The 23,369-nt window shown below is 34.9% G+C and overlaps 1 protein-coding gene and 1 pseudogene across 1 annotated transcript in view; one reads left to right on the top strand and one right to left on the bottom strand.

Moving 5' to 3' along the window:
- The window catches only part of LRP1B (LDL receptor related protein 1B), a 1,883,216-nt gene that overhangs the window by 1,069,940 nt on the left and 789,907 nt on the right, over positions 1-23,369 (top strand). Inside the window, 2 exon segments of the mRNA XM_035726875.1 lie at positions 1,406-1,549; positions 7,401-7,637. Coding sequence (XP_035582768.1) covers positions 1,406-1,549; positions 7,401-7,637 — 381 coding nt within the window.
- Positions 5,895-6,362, bottom strand: LOC113920527 (annotated as a pseudogene).

The raw sequence follows: 23,369 nt of genomic DNA, 5'->3' as shown, positions 1-23,369 counted from the left end.
TGCCTTTATAATGGTGGGTTGAATGGGGATGTGGTCCTTGTGCTTTGTATGGAGTTAGAGTGGGTAAGTCATAAATTCTCTGTTTGATAGCAAAAGTATACATGTCTGCTTGAAAAAATGGAATAGCACTTCCAGCACAAGTCTAAATGACAAATTGTTCAGTTCCTAGTGAATTGTTTCTACAACCATAGAATTGAAATGATGGCTAGATTTAGATTCAGGAAAGAACTTTCAATCATGATATATGTAGACAGGAAACCCAGATGCTAAGATGCTAAGGATTCTTTTTTTTTTTTTTTTTTTTGGGTATCATTGTGGGAGACATTTCAAATCAGGTGACTCTCTTACAGAATCTATCCAGTTCTTATTGTAATCATTCCGGTCTCTTAACTTACCCCAATTATTATTTAATACAAGTTAATTAAAAAAAAACTTTCAATGAGAAGGCTATAATGTTTCTAAGTATTTCTTAAAAACACAAACCAGTTATTTTTGCATAGCAGGTTAGTGATGCTTGTTCATCAATACAATTTACATTTTTAAAAGCATAACCATTTTATTATTAAAAGAAAATTGCCATGTTATTTGTCACAATTTCAAGTGGTGATCAAAAAGAAATATAATTACAATAGTATGTAAAATCTTACTGACATTATTCCTACCACAGCCTTTTTTTCTTTGACTCATCTTTTTCTCATTGTCTTCGTACAGTACTTTTCCTTTACTTTTTTCCTTCTCTAACTTCAACCCTCATGAAATGTCCTACTTCTCAATCTCCACGTGTAAACTAGCCTCCTCCTTTTGAAAATTACTAAATTTCTAAATTTAAATTCACTATACTGTCACACACACACACACACACACACACACACACACACATTCATTTTGTGGTAGAGTTCTCAAAATGGCAACGGACTCAAAACTGAAAAAAAGAATATATGTCTCAGAACTTCTTAATAAGATAGTTACTGAATCACATTTCTTCTAGGTTAAGTGCTCATATAATGGATTATTTCAAAAGAAATCCTTTCTCTGCTTAATTACCTAACCTGGCATATTTTTACAGTATCTTTTTATATTTGTAAGAAATATGCATTTTTAAAAAGAACAACAAGCCTGCATCAAAAAAAAATCATGTTACTTATTTCGCTTACATGTAAACAGTTTAAATTAATATAAAAGCAGAATTTTTTAAACATATTTTTTGGAGGACTTTAGCAAATTCCTACTTCTTCTTCTATGAGGTTTAAACACTTTTTCCAATTGATTATGGTAATAAATACCTGGGTATAAAGCTTTTTCGTAGGATTCCCTCTTCTTGCACTGCAAACGTTTCAACATACCAATGTACATAATTATCTTGTCTTTGGAGAATTTCAAGTGTGCTGTTTTTTATTTGTTGTAGTCAGAAGCCATGCATGTGAAGTGGATCCATATGGAATGCCAGGGGGATGCTCACACATCTGTCTGCTCAGCAGCAGTTACAAAACACGGACCTGTCGCTGCAGGACGGGCTTCAACCTGGGAAGTGACGGCAGGTCGTGCAAAAGTATGTTGTTAAAATCATACATTTTGCCAGCATCTACTGCTTCAGGATAGGTTTATTTATTTATTTATATTATTAATTAGCGACGTCAACGTCAAGAATAATATAAGACTTCAACAGGTGAAATTTGCCTGCAAAATGTACCAGCCGTTTTTCTCAGTATTCAGGGTTTTTTGTTTTGTTTTGTGATGATGGGAATGAGAAACTGAATCAGGCAACAGAGTCGCTAAATTTATGGATCCCCGGGAAGCATACTTTAGGGTATATTTTTAGGAAGATCCTTTCCTTAATTCCTTAAAGAAGGCTTTTGGTCTAATGAAATTGAATATTTGGTTGACCATATTTTCTCTCATCTGAACTAAGAAGTAGCTCCTAGTAATAGGTGTGCTGTTTAGTCCAACAGAAATCCACATAAAGTAATGTTTCATCTTATCCAGCATCACTGGGGAGTGAAATTCATTTCATTATTTAATTTTCCAGGTAACTGGAGCTATACTAATTAAATATCAATCTCTTTAACAATTTTATTGAAAAGCTTTCAAACAGTAAGACATGTCTCTGTTTTGTTTGTGAAATATACTGAATAATTTAATTGTTTCTTATTTAAATAAGCTAATAAATAATTTTATACATGACTTTTGTAAACTTAGATTGTTGCCCCAAAATTTGTTAAATTAAGGTCTTTACTTGGGGTCTTCATAATCAAATATATTAGAATGGTCTGTATAGAAATGATGTCCATGTGGAGACTGTTGTCCTTTAAATGTCCCTCAATACCATAATTTTTAAAGTTATGATGACTGCTTTTTACAGTGCCCATCGTGTCTCCATTTTGTTATAGCAATGGCTTTTTATTTCTGTCAGTTTTTCCTCTCTGGTCACCGTCTTGCCATTTCTTCCGACTTTCTTGTCATGTGCTCACTGAGGACTATGACATTAGATCACTAAATTTGTTAAAATTTTAAGTCTAAATGGTAGCACAAATATTTTTTTAATCAAAAACCCAGGAGGCTCAACTGTGATAAAATATATGTATTAGTATTTTGTTTTCATTTCTAACTTTGTATTAAATGCTGGGTCTCCTGTTCAAGAGATCTTCTGGATAACTGAGAGAAGTCTCAAGATGAGTGAAGTTGCGCACGCGCATGCGTGTGTGTGTGTGTGTGTGTGTGTGTGTGAGACCAGCCTTTAACCTGGTGTGGTTACTACTTGAAAAATGGTGACATGTCATAAAAAAATGCAACCATACACATTTATATATACATATTGGCATGCATGTATACATACATACATACATACAGATGTTTGGGGGGAAAATAGGATCACAGTTGCCTAAGCCCTAATCACCCTTAATATAGTGTATCAGTCAAGGTACATTTACATTAACAGAGACAATTCTAGTTATTTTAAGCAGAAAAGATCAAATACAAATAGATAGGTGCTTACACAATCAATGAAAAGCCTGAAGCAATAGCTTCTAGACTCAGTCCTCAGAACATCCCTCAAAACCACCATTGAACTACCCTGGCTTCAAATTGGAAACCTGCCACACTCAGAAGCCAGGACATCGGGAAGCCACAAATATCAATGGTAACTTCAAAAACACACCATTTTAACTAATATCCAGGAATCTCCACAACTTGCACCACAACTACTACCTCCAGAAATATGTCTCAACTGATAGCTCTCTACTGGCAAACAAAACAAAGCAAAACAAAACAAAACAACACAACACAACACCCTCTTCCTTGCCTCTTGATATACACAAAGGAAGAACACTAATGTGGAAAAATTCAAATTTCTCCTTTGGATGAATACCAACAGAAGGAGCAAAAAGCAGCCTCATTTCCATATCCCAAATGTGAGTTAGTACATCTTATTATAGGTACTTAAAACCAGGCCCATCACTCTGTGAGTGTCTCTGAAATGTAGTTTTTAGTTTCAATTGTCTATTGTACAAGAAAACACACGAGAAGAAACTTTAAAATGGGTGTTGAATGACTAAAATAAGTGACTTAAGTAAACAATGGGAAAAATCGTTATTCTTATTTAAAGCATACACACACAGGGGCACCTCGGTGGTTCAGTTGGTGAAGCACCTGACTCTTGGTTTTGGCTCAGGTCGTGATCTCCGTGTTGTGAGATTGAGTCCTGGTTGGGGCTCTGCATTCAGCGGGAAGTCTGCTTGAGATTTTCTCCCTCTGCCCACCCCGCACCCCCGCCCCCACTTGCGCTTTCTATAGATAAATAAATAAAATCTTTAAAAAAATATAAAAAATAAAACATACACACATACATTAAACCAATGAAATACCAGGTTTACTGAATACCAATGACAACATCAATTAAAAATAAACATTAGTGGGATGCCTGGGTGGCTCAGTCCATTAAGCGTCTGCCTTCTACTTGGGTCATGGGCCCAGGGTCCTGTGATTGAGTCCCGCATTAGGCTCCTTGCTCAGCGGGAGGCCTGCTTCTCCCTCAGCATGCTGCTCCCTCTGCCTGTGTGCTCTCTCTGACAAATAAACAAAATCTTTAAAAGAAAAAAACATTAGCAAAATTGGGTATGGTGAAACTAGTATTCTTGTGTATTGTTAATAGAATTGGAAATTGATATCACTGTTGGAAAGAAATTTGATAAAATATTTTTTTAAAAAACCATAAAACTGACAGTGTTAAGAATTTATCCTTCTTTTGACTGAAGAAATTCATTGTAAATGTATTTATAATAACGAAAACCCAGAAACAATCTAAATATCTAACGATAGGTAAGCACCTGACTATATCATATTGCCTCTCTAGCAGGTAACATGATGCTGTCATTGAAAATAATGTTTTGGGGGTGCCTGGGTTGGTCAGTCGGTTAAGCATCTGCCTTTCGCTCAGGTCATAATCTCAGGGTCCTGGGATCGAGCCCCACATTGGGCTCCCTATTCAGTGGGGAGTCTGCTTCTCCCTCTCCCCCCTGCTTGTGCTCTCTATCTCAAATAAAATAAATAAAATCCTTAAAAAAAAAGGAAATAATGTTTTGAAGACTTTAATGACAATAAAATACATTTTTTTTAAAATGAGGTACTAAAGTGTTATATAAGGTTCCTATTCTTTTAAAGATTTTATTTATTTATTTGACAGAGAGAGAGAGAGCACAAGCAGGAGGATTGGCAGGCAGAGGGAGAGGGAGAAGCAGGCTCCCCAGGGAGCAGGGAGCCCGATGCAGCTCTCTATCCCAGGACCCTGGGATCATGACGTGAGCCGAAAGCAGTCGCTTAACCAACTGAGCCACCCAGGCGTCCTAAGATTCCTATTTTTATTTTTATTTTATTTTTAAATTTTTTTAAGATTCTTATTTTTAAAAAACAAAAGTATTTATGCATATAAAGTTGGTAGAAAATGTTAATTTTCAAATAAATCTGCACTACTTTAAAATAATATGCAATACTATTTTTAAAAAATACTCGAAAGTAGGTGGACACTGAGAAGCTGTAAGGCCAATGAGGAAGAAGGATGTTAATATTCTTTACCAGTAATTCCATTTCTAGAAATGTATGCTTAGAGATCATCTAAGAAAATGTGCAAAATGTTAGGTTGAAGAAAAACATGCTTATCTCAGTATTATTATAAGAATTAAAAGATATAATCAACTGAGGAACAGTTTGACAAATTATCATATATTATACTGACCATACTGAAAGAATGAATGTAAGACTTAAAATAATGGATCAACATAGAACATAATTTTGATGCTAAGATTTAGTAATAAAAGCAGAATATAAAATTGAGTGTCCTCTTCTATATAATTAATTGCACATTAGAAAAGTAACTAAATAAATTAAATTTGAAAGAGTCACATGAAAGAATACGATATAACAGCAAAAATAAGTGAACAATAATTGCAACAACCATGGATGAATATTACAAATATAATAAGAATAAAATTAATTCACAGAAGAATTCACACATGAAATTGAAATATGCAAAATCAAACAATGTACTGTTGGGAAATACATGCAACATGTGTACTAAAACTTGACAAAATACACGATAAACAAAATAATCAGGATATTGGAAGTCTTTGGGATGAAAGGGAAATAGGAAAAAAGGGGTCGGGCATTGGTTTAGGGCACATGCATACTTTTCAGTGTTCTGGAAATATTTTAAGATCTGTGCCAGGTGCATGAGATTTATTTTTCTTCATACACTAGAATATAATGAATACAAGTTCATATACATTTAATATTCAATAACACAAATTTTAAAAGAAAACAAGAGAAAGAAATTATATAAACTGACAATATTGTTTGTATTGAGGGTATTGAGTTTATGAGTCAGTCCTCATTTTTTTTTTGCATCACCTCAGTTTAATAATCCAATAAATGACGAAAAAGACAAATAATGAAAACAGCATCATATAGCACAGCAGCTTTGTTTGGCTCCCTCCAGATAAAATCTTCAGTTTTCCCATAGTTTTACTTAGAAATCCAGTTGTAGAATCAAATTGTGAATCCATTTCAGCTAATAATTTATTTTGATGTTTAACCTCATGGCCTATTTCAACGGAAAGAGATTTTATAGCAGTTACTTTGCTTCTCAGACTTTCAATGAGTCGTTTTCTTCTTCACAGGCCCTATAGCCACTGTTAGCATAGCCATAGTTCCTATAGTTGCCAGGAGGTGCTCCTTCACCCAGGCCTGCACGCCTCATCCTGCCAGAGTAGGGAAGAAAAAAGCAGATGGAGGGGTGGGTAGGAAGGGGCTGGGGTCCCCCGGACGGTGTCTTCAGTACCTGGGCCCAGAGAAACACCAACTTCTTTCCCCAAAGCGCCACATCACTGGAGTCTAATAAGTCCTCATTTTTTTTCTCCTTTTTTCTCCAAATTTTCTATAGTTTAGTTATTTTACTTTGCTAAGAATCTCCCTTGTGGTACTGTTATGCAATTATAATTGAATCATTTGTATCCTCAGTTTTATTAATAAAACTCAGTAAGTGTTCCCTTTTATATAAAGTATTTTCTTCAAATTGTATGGACCAAACTAAGTCAATTGCTCTAGAAATTGGAGAGCCTGGCATGTATTTCGTATGAAAGTCTGAAGGAGTCAATTCACTCTGTAGAAAAAGCTGCATTGATTCTAGCATTTTAACCTGGGAAATAGCTTTTTTGTTTGGAGTTTGTGTTTTGTTTTGTTTTGTTTTGTTTTTGATAAGGGCTGTGTTGTACATCAGAGTTACTGGCACACACCATCAACCTCTAACATTCTAATTAAGATGTAAAGAAAAAAGTGAGTGCTTTAACTGGCATTTTATTTCATTTTTTAAAAAAATAAATCACTTGTTTAGACATTTGTAATATATTCTCCTGCACGTTTGTGATACTGTGTGATTCTATTTGTTTGCCTTTGGACAGCCTTAGATGCAAACTCCGAGGAGGGGTGTTTTAAATATTCTGTAGTTTTTAGCCTTTTCAGACATAATGAATGCTACAGTTAGTATCTACAGAATGTGTTAGATAGATTGTAATGAATTGTAAAGTTAAATGTGCCAGATGTTTTAATAAATGTCCATTTTACTGTTACCAGTTATCCAATGATCTGTCATGTTTTTGCTATACAGACTGTTACAGACAAAAGAATAATTAACTAAATATAACCCATTCACGGAAGTAATTTCTGTTTTAATTAAAGTAATGCAATTAGCTGGCCTCCTTGCATCAAGATACATTTGGCATATTTTAGAGTTTAATTTTTGGTATTGAATTTAAAAAATGCTAATTGTGCCAGTTAATTAAACAGTGGCATTCTGCAGTGTACAGAAGATTAGGCAGCCTCAGTTGTTTGTGTTTGTAATCTTTCTTCTGCAGGACCGAAGAATGAGTTGTTCCTCTTTTATGGGAAAGGACGCCCAGGAATTGTTAGAGGAATGGACTTGAATACCAAGATAGCTGATGAATACATGATCCCCATAGAGAATCTGGTAAACCCTCGTGCTTTAGATTTCCACGCAGAAACCAATTATATCTACTTTGCTGACACCACCAGTTTCCTAATTGGCCGGCAGAAGATAGATGGCACAGAGCGAGAAACTATCCTGAAAGATGGTAAGTGACAATACGCAATATGAGCAGCAAACTGCCCCACGATACGGCGCTGGGAAAGGATAAATCCGACGTATGTCAAACTCACTTCAACCAGAACCTAAGTACTTACTGTTGATTTAAAAACAGTTGTTGATTGGATTTTCTTCAGTAACATTATTTCTACCTGTTTTTCACACACTAGCATATTAAAACCTCCATGATAAAATGGAACTTGGAATTGTCCACCACATTTTAAACATTACTGGAATTAAATTAAGCTACTTATTCACCTTCATGGAAAATGCAGATTTATAATTATATGTTTATAGTGCTATATGGCAGAACGTAAGATTTAACAGGACATTAGAGACTTGTGTAATATTTGATTCTTACTAGGATATTGGTCGTGTCATTCAGAGTGCATTAAAAATATCGATGTCCCCATTGTCAGTGCATTTCTTGCATATTGTTTCTTTTTTTTTAAAGATTTTTTTATTCATTTATTTGACAGAGAGACACAGCGAGAGAGGGAACACAAGCAGGGGGAGTGGGAGAGGGAGAAGCAGGCTTCCCGCCGAGCAGGGAGCCTGATGCGGGGCTCGATCCCAGAACCCTGGGATCATGACCTGAGCTGAAGGCAGCCGCTTAACGACTGAGCCACCCAGGCGCCCCTCTTGCATATTGTTTCTTTATAAATCATTAAAACTGACTTCCCTAGAGTTGCCCTTGAAATACCTGTATTCACAGAGATACTTTGTTTATACCTAGTTTTACTTATAAATATTTATATGCAAGACTATATTTGCAAACATATATGCCTATACTTTATTAAAACAGTGTATTTTATAAATTTCATGGCTCAAGAACAACCAATCAAGTAACGAAATAATGTAACTTTGGTATAAGTAGAAAATATCTTTAATAATCAAGCAAACCAAATCTTTGACTACTAGTCAGTCACCTTTAGACATGTTCAGTTATGATTCTGGACCTCAGTTTCCTCACATACACACCCTGCTCACTTCTCAAATATTTTAAAAATCCTTGATTTAGGGAGCATTAATTATATGTTTATTAGATGAAGAACACTGTGTTAGCTATCTTAGGAGATAAAAGGAATGTTAGAAAGTGGCTACTGCCTTCAAGGTGTTCATAATCTACCTTTGGAGAGAATATAAAAGCACAAAAAATGTAAATGTTTTGCAGCATTTTATTTAATTAATAAGTTCAAAGCAGACCCAAAGAAAATATATGATTATTGGGGAATATCTGTGTAATGGGTCTCCACAGGGAGGAAGAGACGTCTTTATGTGAGTGTTCCTAGGGAACTTTGTGTGCAGGAGGTGGTATTTGGGCTAGATTTTAAAGGAAGAATGTTAAAGGGGAGGGGAGGACAATTTCAGCCACAAGGAATTCCGTAGAGAAAAGAAAAAAAAAATCAAGTACTACAGAAAGAGGGTGAGGGGAACATTAAGTAGATCACTACAGGAGGTTTTGGTCCCAGGGAATAGGGTCAGAGGAAGAGTGGAAAGTGCGAGGTGATGAAATCAGACTGAAATGTGAGGTGAAGGGGCTTGGAGGAAATCCTGAAGGGCTAAGAGGCAGGAAATGCTTTTGAGTCAAAGAATAATGTGAATGAAAAGATATTTTAGGAGAATCAGTCTGGTGGTAGAGTGCAGAATGGAGCAGAGAGGAGAGAGAGAGAATAAAAGCAAATACGGACTAAAATTATTTACAGCATGAGTGCTAATGAGTGGTGGTCTTTCCTGACTTCATGGGAATGGGGTAGTATAAGGAGATTATTCATTCAATTCAGGTTCACTACAAATCAAACCTTGAATGATAAAATGTACACTTCCCATGAGTGACAGACGGAGTGTTAAAATGAAAAAAATAGTGTTTTTTTTAATATTACTGTTGTTGTTTATAGTTTACTGATTAAGGCAATATAAAGCCACCATGACTTTTTAGAGAGGCTAATTAGAGTTAAGATTTTTACCTTAAATTGGATGTGACAGAGGCTTTCTGCCCACTTTTCTCTGTCATGTGATTTCAAGTGATAGAAAATGGACAATTTTAGAAGGACAATAGACTTGCACATTCTCTGTAAGCAGATACATTTGGATTGCTGTGATTTTGACCTAGAAATTTTCATGAAGGCCTGAAATGTAACTTTGAAGGTTCTTGGTTTCCTTTCAAAAAGTGTCAGTTCCTGTGCTGTGACTGAATGTTCCAGCTAATAATCCTAACTTTGATAACAATATCTTATCGGTGACATTGGTGGGCCTTTGCTTTTCACCCCAGCAACAGAGATCAGCTCTAACAGCCGCTTGACGGCCAGGCACATCTGTACAGTGTTGCTTTGGCAGTATGAAGGTTATGAGAACATTTCATAGATTTCACACCTGAAATACACTTAACATTTTGATATTCCTATGCAAGGACAACTTAATGTTTTTTTTATTACTCTTTTTTCTAACCAGGAAGAAGGGAGGAAAGTAATAATAGACATTATGATATAAGATTAGCATGTCAAAACAGAAGTTATATTTGGCAAATGACAACTTATCATTCTTGAAATCAGAAAAAAATTATATTCTATATGTGTTCATTAATTTAGCTAGAATATCCACCAGCCAACCTGAAAACTGGGAGGCAGTGCTTGGTTTGACAAATTATTTTGTAAGCTCGGTAGAAATTCTGAGTCTTAGATAAATTTGTACAGTTTGAAGTACAAGGCTATAAAGATTTTGCTGCTTGTAAATATAACATTAATATCTTGGACATCTTTTATGTAAGCTTAGATCCTTTCTATAAAGAAAAAAAAAACACCAACAGCATTTCTAAAAAGGCCCATCTCTACTCATTCTTTGATTTTTTTTTCTCTCAGAGGTTTATGGAAAACTTCCTAAAGATGCTATATCCTAGAGTCTGTAGAATCTTGTGGGCTAAAACAGTAGTTAAATAAAAGATAAAGGAAAATTGTCCCTTTGAGATACTTACATCTATCTCAATAAGTACTGAAAATATCTATGAAATGAAGACATACTAGCAATTTAATTAAAATAGACTTCTGTAAAGACAAAGCATGTACCAATCTGTAAGTTTTTTATTCTCTGGAATTCTTGCCATAATTTTTGTAAAATTCATACTATTTCTTTTAATTAATTATTTGATTTAATTATTTGTCCAGCTAATAAATAAATCCTGCAAATGCCTTCACTGGTCCAGGTGCTATTGTAGGTGATGGGAATGCTGCAGTAAACAGGATAAAGCTTCATATTTAGTTTGTATCTAAATAATGAGAGGAAGATAATAAACATATATGAACAAGATAATGGTAACTGCTGTAGCAAAAATAAAGTAGGATACTGTGGTAAAAAGTAAAAGGCAATTATGAACAGGAGGCAAAATTGGACTAAGTGGTCAGGGAATTTAAAGTAGCCATTCTTGCCAGTTATAATTGTTACATTATCTAAGGGAACAAGATAGATGCTCTTTATAAGATCAAATTCACTTCTTGGGTGTTTCTCTAAGATTTATTTTTCATTGCAGTATGAATTATAATTTTCAACAGAAAGGAAAAAAAAATATAAAGATGATAACTTACTGTTCAATTTATTATTGTATGCATTCTGTTAATGCAGTACTTGTTTCTAAACTGTATAAATTAGGGCGCCTGGGTGGCTCAGTTGGTTAAGCGACTGCCTTCGGCTCAGGTCATGATCCTGGAGTCCCGGGATCGAGTCCCACATCGGGCTCCCTGCTCAGCAGGAAGTCTGCTTCTCCCTCTGACCCTTTCCCCTCTCATGCTCTCTCTCTACCTCATTCTCTCTCTCAAATAAATAAATAAAATCTTTAAAAAAAAAAATAAAAAAAATAAAAAAAATAAACTGTATAAATTAATTCTACTGGGATACATATATCCAAATAGAAGGCATGTTAAAACAATCTTTCGTATTGTTCTATATCTTTAAAATATTTAAAAAAACACTCAAAGCATTTTTCCTGAGTTTGAAAGTTATTAATGCCTGCAGGTATAACAGAAAAACTGTACTCTCCATAGCTCCCATAACTAAACTGGAGATTTGAGGTCACCAAGTTTGCGGTAATATGTTACAAAAGCCACAGGAACTAGCAGAAAGCCTGTGCTCTTAAATGCTTTATATACTGACCTCATATATATATATATTTTTATGGTGGGTTCTGTTTGATTGAGATATGGAGTGTGCACGCGTTTCCACACCTCAGACTCCTCCTTTACCTGAAGGTATTTACAAGAGCCATGAAATTGGAGAACAATGAATAGCTTTGGATGGGATGCAACATAGGATCTATTTTCTGATATTATGAAAAGTGTAGCCAAGAGAAAGGGGAAAGAGTCTTTCTGTGCAGAACATATTCTCCGAATGACATGTTGGAAGATAATCTGTTGACATACTACAAAATGGTAGTGCCTTATTGCTTGTCCAGTATGTGAAGGATCAATCCCTATTCTTCAGCTCAGTCACATCCCTGGAATCTCCATACTCCCTCCATGGATTTTAGAATCCAACAGTTCCTCCAATTTGTTGGTTTGAAATGTATGATATTATACCTGGGACATGAATTATTATACACTACTGTAAAATTTTGAACCCTCACTATCACTACTACCACCACCACCCACCTACACCCCCCAACCCCCGCAGATATGACTACCAACTTAGGACCCACTTCAGAACTCCAGAAATATTTCCAGGCCTCTACTCTAACTGATCCTAGGGTGGCTACTTACAATAGATTACAGGATTTGATCTGTTTCCAAATGACACCAATCTTAGAGTGAGATTATCATTTTCTAGAGATCATGATTTGTTCTTGGATTTCAGTGAACTTCGTCACTGTATACCTCTCTAGGAATTTCTAGTGTGTCATAAAGATCCAGTTTACTGTGTGTGGATTTATTTTATTTTTATTTTTATTTTTATTTTTATTTTTATAATTTTGTTTTTATTTTTATTCCAGTGTAGTTAACATGTTGTATTAGTCTCAGGTGTACAATGTAGCAATTTAACAATTCCGTATATTACTCAATGCTCCTCAAAATAAGTGTACTCTTAATCCTCTTCACCTATTTCATGCATCTGCCCACCTACCTCTTCTCTGGTAACCCTCTAGGCTTTCTATTCTACTGATCTGTGTCTATTTTTGTGCCAGCACTATACTGTTTTGATTACTACAGCTTTGTAATATAACTTGAAGTCTGGAATTGTGATACCTCCTGCTTTGTTTTTCTTTTTCAAGGTTGCTTTGGCTACTCGGGGTCTTTTGTGGTTCCATACAAATTTTAGGATTGTTTGTTCTAGCTGTGTGAAAAATGATGCTAGTATTTTGATAGGGATTGCATTAAATCTTTAGATTGCTTTGGGTAGTACAGACATTTTAACAATATTTGTTATTCCTATCCATGAGCATGGGATATCTTTCCATTTGTCTGTGTCATCTTGAATTTCTTTCATCATTGTTTTATAGTTTTCAGAGTACAGATCTTTTACTTCTTTGGTTAAGTTTATTCCTAGGTATTTTATCATTTTTGGTGCAATAGTAAATGGGATTGTTTTCTTAATTTCTCTTTCTGCTGCTTCATTATTAGTGTATAGAAATGCAATGGATTTCTGTACATTCATTTTGTATACTGCAACTTTACTGAATTCATGTATCAGTTCTGGTAGTTTTTTGGTGGGGTCTTCAGGGTTTTCTATATATAATATCACGTCATCTGTAAATAATGAAAGTTTTACTTCTTCCTTGCCGATTTAGATTACTTTTATTTCTTATTTTTTTAAGATTTTATTTATTTATTTATTTATTTATTTATTTATTTATTTATTTATTTAAAGAGAGAGCGACAGTGAGAGAGCACAAGCAGGGGGAGTGACAGAGGGAGAGGGAGAAGCAGGCTCCTCTCTGAGCAGGGAGCCTGATGTGGGGCTTGATTCCAGGACCCTGGGATCATGACTTGAGTTGAAGGCAGATGCTTAACTGACTGAGCCACCACGTGCCCATGGACGCCTTTTATTTTTTTTTGTTGTCTGATTGCTTTGGCTAGAACTTTCAGTACTATGTTGAATAAAAGTAGTGAAAGTGAATATCCTTGTCTTGTTCTTGACCTCAGGGGAAAATCTCACTCTTTGTTCTTGGATGTCAGTGAACTTCAGCATTATTAACTAGTAATTTCTAGTCATAAAGAGCCAGTTTTACAGTGATGAAACAAACATGTTGAGCTATCAGTAATGAATTATGTTAGAAAGTTCCCATGAACTTTAAGTAGTGAGTATGCCTTGCAAAACATTGTAAAATTGAGAACAACCTTTTACTCTCTTCTATTAGATTACAGGTACATATCAATCTCATTTTTCTGAAATTAACTCTTAAAGGAAAAGCTCTGAGACTCTGAGAGGTATAGACTCTGGCTAACAATTAAAGAAAATAATGAATACATTTATCAGTCATGAGACATTTCCTAATTAAAACTTTAAGAAGTGATTTGTGAACATTTGCAATTCTTGAGAATCTAATTGTTATTGTCCTACTGAGTAGCAAGTTTATAGCCTGTTTGCACGTACTGACTCCCATTGACTATCAATAAGATGTTTTTTCCAGAATTCATTGGAGATCTGAGTCCTCAAATATGGGTTCAGTTCCATTGTTAATTTGCTAGTATATATTTCTCATATTTTTTATGTTTCTCATGAAGTATATGAGATATTTGAAAAAAAAATAAACACCTCTAAGCCAATATATATCTTTTTGTCTGAGGAGTTGACATGAATAGAAGAAGCTTGAAATCTGGATTCTAAAATACAGTGTCATAAAAAAAATAGAATTGGTCATGAGGCTAATGAATCTGGGAAAACATAGAGAAGATATCTTTCCCCTTATTTGTTTCCACACAACATAAGCATATATACCAGACATAATACATGCTATTTGTACTACAAATGTATGCATACAACATACTACAAATACATGGATATACACATTAGCTGAGAATAGCTCTAGAAGCTTCTACAAAAAGTCTATTTTCTTATAAATGCTAAATTGCTGGTAAAGTCAAAAGAGAAAATGTGAAAATACTTGGTAATCTTCAAAGTACCATTAGAGTATTATTACAAATATAACCATTATATTAATAGATATTCTGATTAGTATAATTTTTTGCACATTTTAAATAAATTGCCAGTTTTCAGTATAAATTAAAATAAAAGAAATGTATTCCACCCAGTTGCTTAATTATTCTTAGTAGTATGTGATTTTTATTTGTGACTTAAGAAATCACTTGGGAATCCTTTATTAACCCAGGACTACTATTGTAAACATTGACTATAATTGTACTATTGCTTAGGTTAATACCAATTTCTGATTAAAAAACAAGTTTGATAAGTTATTCTTGGCAGACATGACTGTGGGGGGTCCTAGAGTAGGAAATACTAGTTCAAATTGCGGGGCGAGATAATATCCACAATGCAAGCTGAGCGACTTCCCATGAAACTTGCCATTTTGAGTGGACTTAGGGGAGTGGTAAATCATTGTATGTGTAACAAATACATCAAAAATGTGACTCTGACCTATCTAAAGCATAACTTTATTTTTTGTCTCCCATTTGGCTTTGAAAATTTATTTTGTAAGCTCTCTTACTAGCAAAATTTGACAGCAAAACTTGATCAAACCCCAATCCTTTCTGCTCCCAACTGGGCAACTGACAGACTTCTTAGTCACTTTAAATCAGAAACACAGCATCAGTTTGGTAATTAGAATGCCTAATCCATTCCACTATATGCACATGTATTTCAGAATTCTAAATTCAATGTATCATCAAATCTTCCCTGCTTATCATTTGTGTTGTCTTCTGGCTAGAAGCCTGGAAAAGGAAAGGAAGACATATTTGGTTCCTCGTTTTTCTCTGCCTTGCATTTATTTTCCCTGCCACCCCTCCCAGCTTGCTAGTCAGTTACCAGTGCTCACTGCTCAACATTGGCGGGAACTGATTAGAGGGGCATGAGTGGTTAGGAATGATTAGAGGGGCATGAGGGGTTAGGAGTGATTAGAGGGTTATGAGTGCTTAGGAGTGATAAGGAGATAGCAAGGGTCTTATTTGAACTAGTCCCATTGTAATAATGGCCTCTCTCTGAACATGATGGATTTTTAAAATTTACTCCCTTGAGGGATTTGGGTACGTGTGTGTCTCTATGTCTGTGTGTGTGCATGTGTAAGCTTTTTGGGGATTTTCTGTTGGATCTCACTAATTTCATTTCCCTTGGCCAAAGTGTATGAAACTATGCTTGTGACTTTGCTTCCCTGAATATCCAGTTCATGCCCATTGTTTGAGTCCTGTTATTGTTTGAGTCCTTATACCCTGCTGGGCAACTTTGTACTTGACCAAATACATTCCTTATGCCAGCATTCTCTTTTGTGTGGTCTACAGAATAATTTGCAAACCTTCTGCACTAATAAAGTATGGGAGTACAGATACCGTGCAAATCAACCGCTACTACTTTGCCACCAGAGTTCATCTTAGCTTTTTCAGATGTGAGGCATTTTTAGGCATTAGCTATGTGCATTTGGGAAAACCAACTGTTGAGAGCTCAGTTCAAAGATCTCTCAGAAGTCCTAGAGAAGCTCTATCACTAGAGTTGAGGTGAAGGGCATTTCTCCAATGTCTCTTTCCTATTACCTTGGGAGATTGAAGGGCAGGGACTATAGACTTAGAGAACAGCAACATCTCCGAAGTTCACTTCTCTTTACATTCTCTTCCCTTTATACCAAAGACCCTGTTGAGGCATCCAAGAGCTGTAGAAACAAATCTGATCTAGTTCATTGTAATATATGAGAACTTTCATTTTTCCTCACACTGATTTTGATATTTTTTTCATCATTTTGACTCATAATCCAAGCTTTAATTTTAACATCCCATTACAAATGTCACAGTGAGTTACCGTTGCTCCTAATTCTGCAACCAAATTGCCGACGTTCTAATAGTCAATAGGCAGTGGTCCAAATGACACCTGGAAAGAAAAACAACTGTAAGACTATTTTTGAAAATTCATTTAAACATGCAGGTGGTAACAAAGAGTATTTTCACTCTCCTTTATCTCTTAGTTCCTTTTTTTAATCTAATTTTAATATCACCTAGATTCTTAATTTTTATCTTAAACACTTTAAAATAAGGATTTTGCAAGGCTTAGAATTGAGTCCTTTCAAACTAAAAAAGTGTTTAAAAATAATAATAAAAGCACACACTAAAGTTCTCAAGAGGTTACATGACAGCGCCATCCCTAGCCATGACATGAAAGAGCAACTCTTCACCTTCTCATCCTTTCCTCTGATTGTAACAACTCAAACTTTGCCTATCATTTATATTTTTAAGTGGATGGAACACTAGATGTGGCATATTTCCTAAAATGTGATATTCCTGCTCAGTGAGTTTTATCATCTGAGTTAATTTTCTGTCCAGATTCTCCAGAGTCACAAAATATATACAAATTAAAACTATTTTCCATCCCAGACTAGCATTGGCTCTCAAATAAATGAAAAAAAATTGCTTATTCACTGTGCATCACGAGTCATAGAACTGTTGCTATTAATTAATTCCCATTGCCTATACTGTTCTACCTTATGCCCCAGAGAAAATTATGTTACTTTTGGATACCACGGTCATGAATTGTGAGTTGAACAAGTTGGGTTATGGGGAGTGAGCTCTAGCAGAAGAAAACTAGTGCACCTAGCTATGTGTATATACATTCTATAACCTTTCTACCACAGATTGATTTGACAATAAGCTTTGCCACATATATTTAACTATATTTAGAGTCAAAAATATTGGATTAAATGTCAATCATATTAGTTATTTGGTATCATATAAACAAAAATCTTTAAGTAATGGATTTCTTTTTTCTTTCTTTTTTCTTTCTTTCTTTCTTCTTTCTTTCTTTCTTTCTTTCTTTCTTTCTTTCTTTCTTTCTTTCTTTCTTTCTTTCTTTCTTTCTTTCTTTCTTTCTTTCTCTTCATTCTTTCTTTCTTTCTCTTTTTCCTTCCTTCCTTCTTTCCTTCCTTCCTTCCTTCCTTCCTTCCCTCTTTCCTTTTTCTGACCACACTGGCTGTATTAACTGGTATTCTTTTATTCTATCTAAAAATGGCTACAAGGGGGCACCTGGGTGGCTCAGTCATTAAGCATTTGCCTTCGGCTCAGGTCATGATCCCAGGGTCCTGGGATCGAGTCCCACATCGGGCTCCCTGCTCGGCGGGAGACCTGCTTCTCCCTCTCCCACTCCCCCTGCTTGTGTTCCTGCTCTCACTGTCTCTCTCTGTCAAATAAATAAATAAAATCTTAAAAAAAATAAAAAATAAAAAAATAAAAATGGCTACAAATTTTATTCTGAATACCCGTATTTTTCTTCTGATAATCTCTAGCTGTTTTTATAATTTCATTTTTACAAATCAGGTTTATTGTAACATAATTTACATATAGTAAAATCCACTTTTTTTTTTTAAGGAAATAGTTCAGTGTATCCAGATGAATAATCAATACCACAATCAAATTAGAATATTTCCATTTCCCCAGAAAGTTCCCTCTTGTTCCTAACAGCTACTAGTCTAATTTCTACTCTGGTCTAATTTTTCTTTCTTTATTTTTACCTTTTCTGAAATGTCAGAAAAGTTTCATTATATAGTGAATAGCTTTTGAGTTTGGATTGCTTCACTTAGATAATGCTTTTGAGATTCCTCCATGTTGTTGAATGTATCTATTCATTCTTTTTTATGTTGGGTTATGTATGGATGTTCCATGAGTTTTTTATTCTTTTACCAGTTGATGTTCATTTGGGTTGTTTCAAGTTTAGTCAGTTATGACGAAAGCTGTTATAAACACTTGTATACGATATATTGTGTAGACATGTGTTTTCATTTCTAAAAGTGGACTGCCTGGTAATATGGTAAGATTATGTATTACTTTATAAGAAAATGCTAAACCAAAAATGCCAAACTTCAGTGTGTCCAAACTGGTTATCAAAGTGGCTGGATCATTTTACTTTACCAACATCAAAGTATGGGAGTTCCAGTTGTTCTGCCTTCTCATCAATGCACACAGTATTATCAGTCTTTTTCATTTGAGCCATTGTAATAGGTGTATATTGAAAACTCATTGTTTTAATTTGAAGGTTTCTACATCAAGGTCATCTTAGGGTCTGATTTTATTGACAGCTGCACCTCTTCTGTTGACCAGTTTACCTCAATGAGTTGTTTGTCCTTTTATGTTTTTTGTATATCTCATAATTATTTATTAAATGTCAAACAGTGAATTTAAAAAAAACCTTAGAGATTCAAATTAGTAAAATTTATGCCTGGAGACTAAGCATATCTCTTCTGTCAGTTATTAGTGTGGAAAGTTTGGTCAATCTATTCAGTAATTGGATTGGATTTAGATTTTGTTCTTACTATAGTTACCTTTGGTAAACCAAATCTTTCAGATCCCTCCAGTGATGGGCTGATACTACCTTGTGCTTGATGAGGAGAGTTGGGTATGCTTGCTCCTTCCTCAGCTTTCAATAGTCCGTTCACAGCTGCCTTACTGAGAGATCTCTCTCTACACTCTTACCCTTCCCTCAGTAAGATTATTGTGCTGTTACTAAGTGAGAAGCTTCTATTGGGTAGAAGAGGGGCTCTCCATTTTCTTGGTTAAGACTTGGTCTTAGGTCCTATGTGTCTGGGGTTTTGAGGTGGGTCTTTCTGTGCCTCTTCTCCTTTGGCAGCCAGTGTCTTCCATGTTCTGTGGGAAGTCCTGGCCTGTAAATAATTGCTGCTGCAAGCCCCAGGGTAGTAGCAAATATCTGTGTTTTTTGTTTGTTGGGTGTTTTGTTTTGTTTTGTTCTGTTTTGTTGCTGTTGCTGTTTGTTTTTGTATGAACCCAAGATTATGGGTTCAAGCAGCTTTACTCTGCTTTCTCCAGGGATGAACCACTTTGCTTCTCCTGTTCCCTCAGCATCAGTGTACCTTTGATTGGACCAGTGGCAGTAGAGTATCTTACTCTTCTCCAAGACTAGTGTTGCTTGTTCTGAATTAACAAACTTGTGGTAAGACCAAGGGTTTTCCTACCCCTCCCTCAGGGTCACATGGCTCTGGCTTGTATCCCTCCCTCATGGGTAGCTAATCCTTACAGATCGCTTTACCTTTGAGGAAGGGAAGGTTTCCTGCACCTTTTCCTGTGGCAGGTAATTTTTTGTTTCTATACCCTCCTCACAGTCAATGGATCGTTGTCTTGCTTCTGAGAGTGGGAAAGTCTCCTTCTCCATCCCCAGTGGTTTAAGGGATTTCCTTTGTATGTGAGAAGAGTCTGCGGACATACAGGGATCTCTCTCAGGTTTCCTGCTATGCCTTCAATATTTCTCTTGTGAACCCAGCAAAAGAAATCTCTTGTGCTGGTTTGTCTCAAGAATTCTAAACTTTCAATTAAATCAAACTTAGTTTTAAGAATTCTTTACCATTTTATCTTTCTTAAATGTCTATTTTTATGGCAGTTTCCTTTTCCTCCTTTGTTCTGCCAATGGTACAACACTTCATGCCTGGAAGAGTCCTTTCACATTTGGGTATTTCATCTTGTTGCCTTGGGATCTCAGCTTTCATTTGAACTCAAGAAAAGTTATGATATTGTAGATTATTGGACTTTCTCTTATTGTTATGTGTTGCAATATTCTTTTGCAGCATTCTGCATCTTAAATAAAGCCCAATGCCATATGTCTAAAATTCATTAATGCAAATGGGAATTTAAAGAAAAAGATTGAAATATTTTTAAAGATTTTATTTACTCATTTGACAGAGAGAGAGAGCACAAGTATGCAGAGTGGCAGGCAGAGGGAGAGGGAGAAGTAGGCTCTCCACTGAGCAGGGAGCTGGACGCGGGGCTCGATCCCAGGACCCCAGGATTATGACCTGAGCCGAAGGCAGCCGCTTAACCGACCGAGCCACACAGGTGCCCCCTAAGATTAAAATATTTTTAAAAACTGCTTTGTCTCCCTTCACCTTAGCATTGGAAGCAATTCTTAAAAATACCGAGTACTACTTATGAATGCATTGAATCTCTTGTGATGCTTTATACATCCACAATTTACACATAAAAAAATTTCACTTGATGCAAAAAGATTTGTGTTTTCTATTTTTAATAAGCTCATATTGCATCTTTTAACCAATAAATAAATAAATAAATAAATAAATAAATAAATAAATAAATGTCATGATGGGAGTTTTCACTTTGCAAAAAGAAAAATAGCTTAATGCTTTATGTTATCAGAAAAAATCTGTTATTAAAGAGATGGTACAGGAAGCCTATCTGAAAATCTGACCGTTATTCATTGCTAAGATTTCTATTTATTTATCTATATAAGACATTAACTACCAAAGGTCTGCCAGATAGTAGGCGAGGTGTTCATCTAAAATTATAAGATTGTTGTTCTCAAAGAATCTGCATTTTAGTTTAATGCATCTGTCAGATTACAAATGAATCAAAGGACTATATATAAGACCAAGCAGACAAGCCAGACTTTACCCTCTATATTAATAAAAATTAGTGGAAAATATTAACAAAATATATTGATAACAGCACTGAGAAATTGAAAAAAGTATACCATGAGTCATCAGAAATAATGAGAATTTTCTAGCTAGAGTACAGATTGGATCATATTGACCAGAGTGCAAGAAACCATAGCCTAAAACATCACAAGTATAAACTTCAAATATCAGAGGTGAAAGGGAAAGGGAGAACCTTATTTTCTTAATAAAGACTAAAAATTATTTTTAAAAAGAAGGCCTTAAGGCAATCTTTAAAGCAACTTAATAATTAAGTGAATTAAAAATAATGGGTTCAGTTCAATCCATCCCCCCTGGAATTAATTATACTCCTAAAAAATACACATAAAAAATGGGTTGGGATGTGTCTATTTGTTTAAGTGAACAACAACAAAAAAAAGAAAAAGAAGAAGATAGCAGGAGAGGAAGAATGAAGGGGAGTAAGTCAGAGGGGGAGACGAACCAGGAGAGATGATGGACTCTGAAAAACAAACTGAGGTTTCTGGAGGGGAGGAGGGTGGGGGGATGGGTTAGCCTGGTGATGGGTATTGAGGAGGGCACATTCTGCATGGAGCACTGGGTGTTATGAACAAACAATGAATCATGGAACAGTACACCAAAACAAATTATGTAATATATGGTGATTAACATAACAATAAAAAAAGAAAAAAAAGAAAAAAAAAGAAAAAGAGTCCTACCTCAAAAGCATACAAAAATAAAGCTTAAGGAGCACAAAAAATATAAAATTTAGGAAAATGTGTTTTTTTATGGTATTGGAATATAGAACATTTTTCTTAAGACATAAAACCCAGAGGCTATTAAATAAATTATATATATATATATTTGTATGTATATATATATGTGTGTATATATATATATTTAATGACAAGGGGTTTGTAAGCAAGGAGAAAATAAACTAGGCAAAAATCTTGACAACATATAAAACAGAAAAGAATGATTATTTTACAGTTTTAAAGACAATGTCAGAAAAAAATTAAAGAATATTTGTCAAGGTAATTCACAAAAAAATACAAAATTCCTAATTAAGCACATAGAGATGCTTAGCATTATACTAATCATGAAAATCTAAATTAACACAATAAAATAGGACTTTTCCACCTTTATTAGATTAAAAATTTTTAAAAATTGGTAATAGATAGCATTAGTAAGGTAATAAGAAAATAATATATTTTCCACACTATTGGGGAAAATGTAAATTGTTACAATGGTTTTGAAGCATTATTTGGTAATATCTATCAAAATTAAATTATATTTACTATCAGCCCAACAATTCCATTATTGGTTATCTATCCAATTGATGTGTACACATGTTTAAATTTGTAATAACATTATTGTAATAACAAAAAATTGGAAATAGCATAAATCCATCAAAAGAGGTATGATGCATTTTTGCTATGAATGATATTAAGTAGCAGTTAAAATGCATGAGGTAAAGCTATATAGTTATATGAACAAACCCTAAGACAAACTGAAAGGTAAACAGAGTTGAAAATATTTTTTGCAGGCAGGATGATTCTCTTTATGTTACTATATCAATTTTTTAAGAAAGATTACCAAACTGTTTATAGTGATACCTTTAAGAAGGGCCATGTGAATTATTTTACTCACATCTGACTGTCATTTTAGAATATGTAAAACATGAAATGCAGTCATATCTTCCTTTCTTTGGCAAAACAATTTTATTGTTTAAAAAGTTAATGTTAGAGGGGCGCCTGGGTGGCTCAGTTGTTTAAGCATCTGACTCTTGGTTTCAGCTCAGGTTATGATCTCAGGTTCGTGGGATCGAACCCCACATTAGGCTCTGTGCTCAGTCCCTCTCCATCTGCTCCTCCCCATTCCAACTCTCTCTCTCTTTTCTCTCTCTCAAATAAATAAATAAAACTTTAAATGTTACATTTGACATACAAAATATCATTTTAAAAACTGTTTGAATGTGCCTCACTGTCTGAGACATCTTTAAGTGTCTACTATTTCCATAAAAACCAAGGGCAGTTTCTCCTTGTGCAAAAGGGAAAGGCACATTTCTGCTGCTTGGCAGAAAGGAGTTTTCATGCCCACTGTCTCCCCACAGCACAAGGGACAGACAGTCCTTCTAAGAGAGGTGTTTCCCTGCCTCTCTTCTTGCACGGCAGA

Source organism: Zalophus californianus, chromosome 3 (assembly GCF_009762305.2).
Source record: "Zalophus californianus isolate mZalCal1 chromosome 3, mZalCal1.pri.v2, whole genome shotgun sequence".
Taxonomy (NCBI): Eukaryota; Metazoa; Chordata; class Mammalia; order Carnivora; family Otariidae; genus Zalophus; species Zalophus californianus.
The sequence above is the reverse complement of the archived record's forward strand: the minus strand, read 5'-3'. Positions and strand labels throughout refer to the sequence as shown.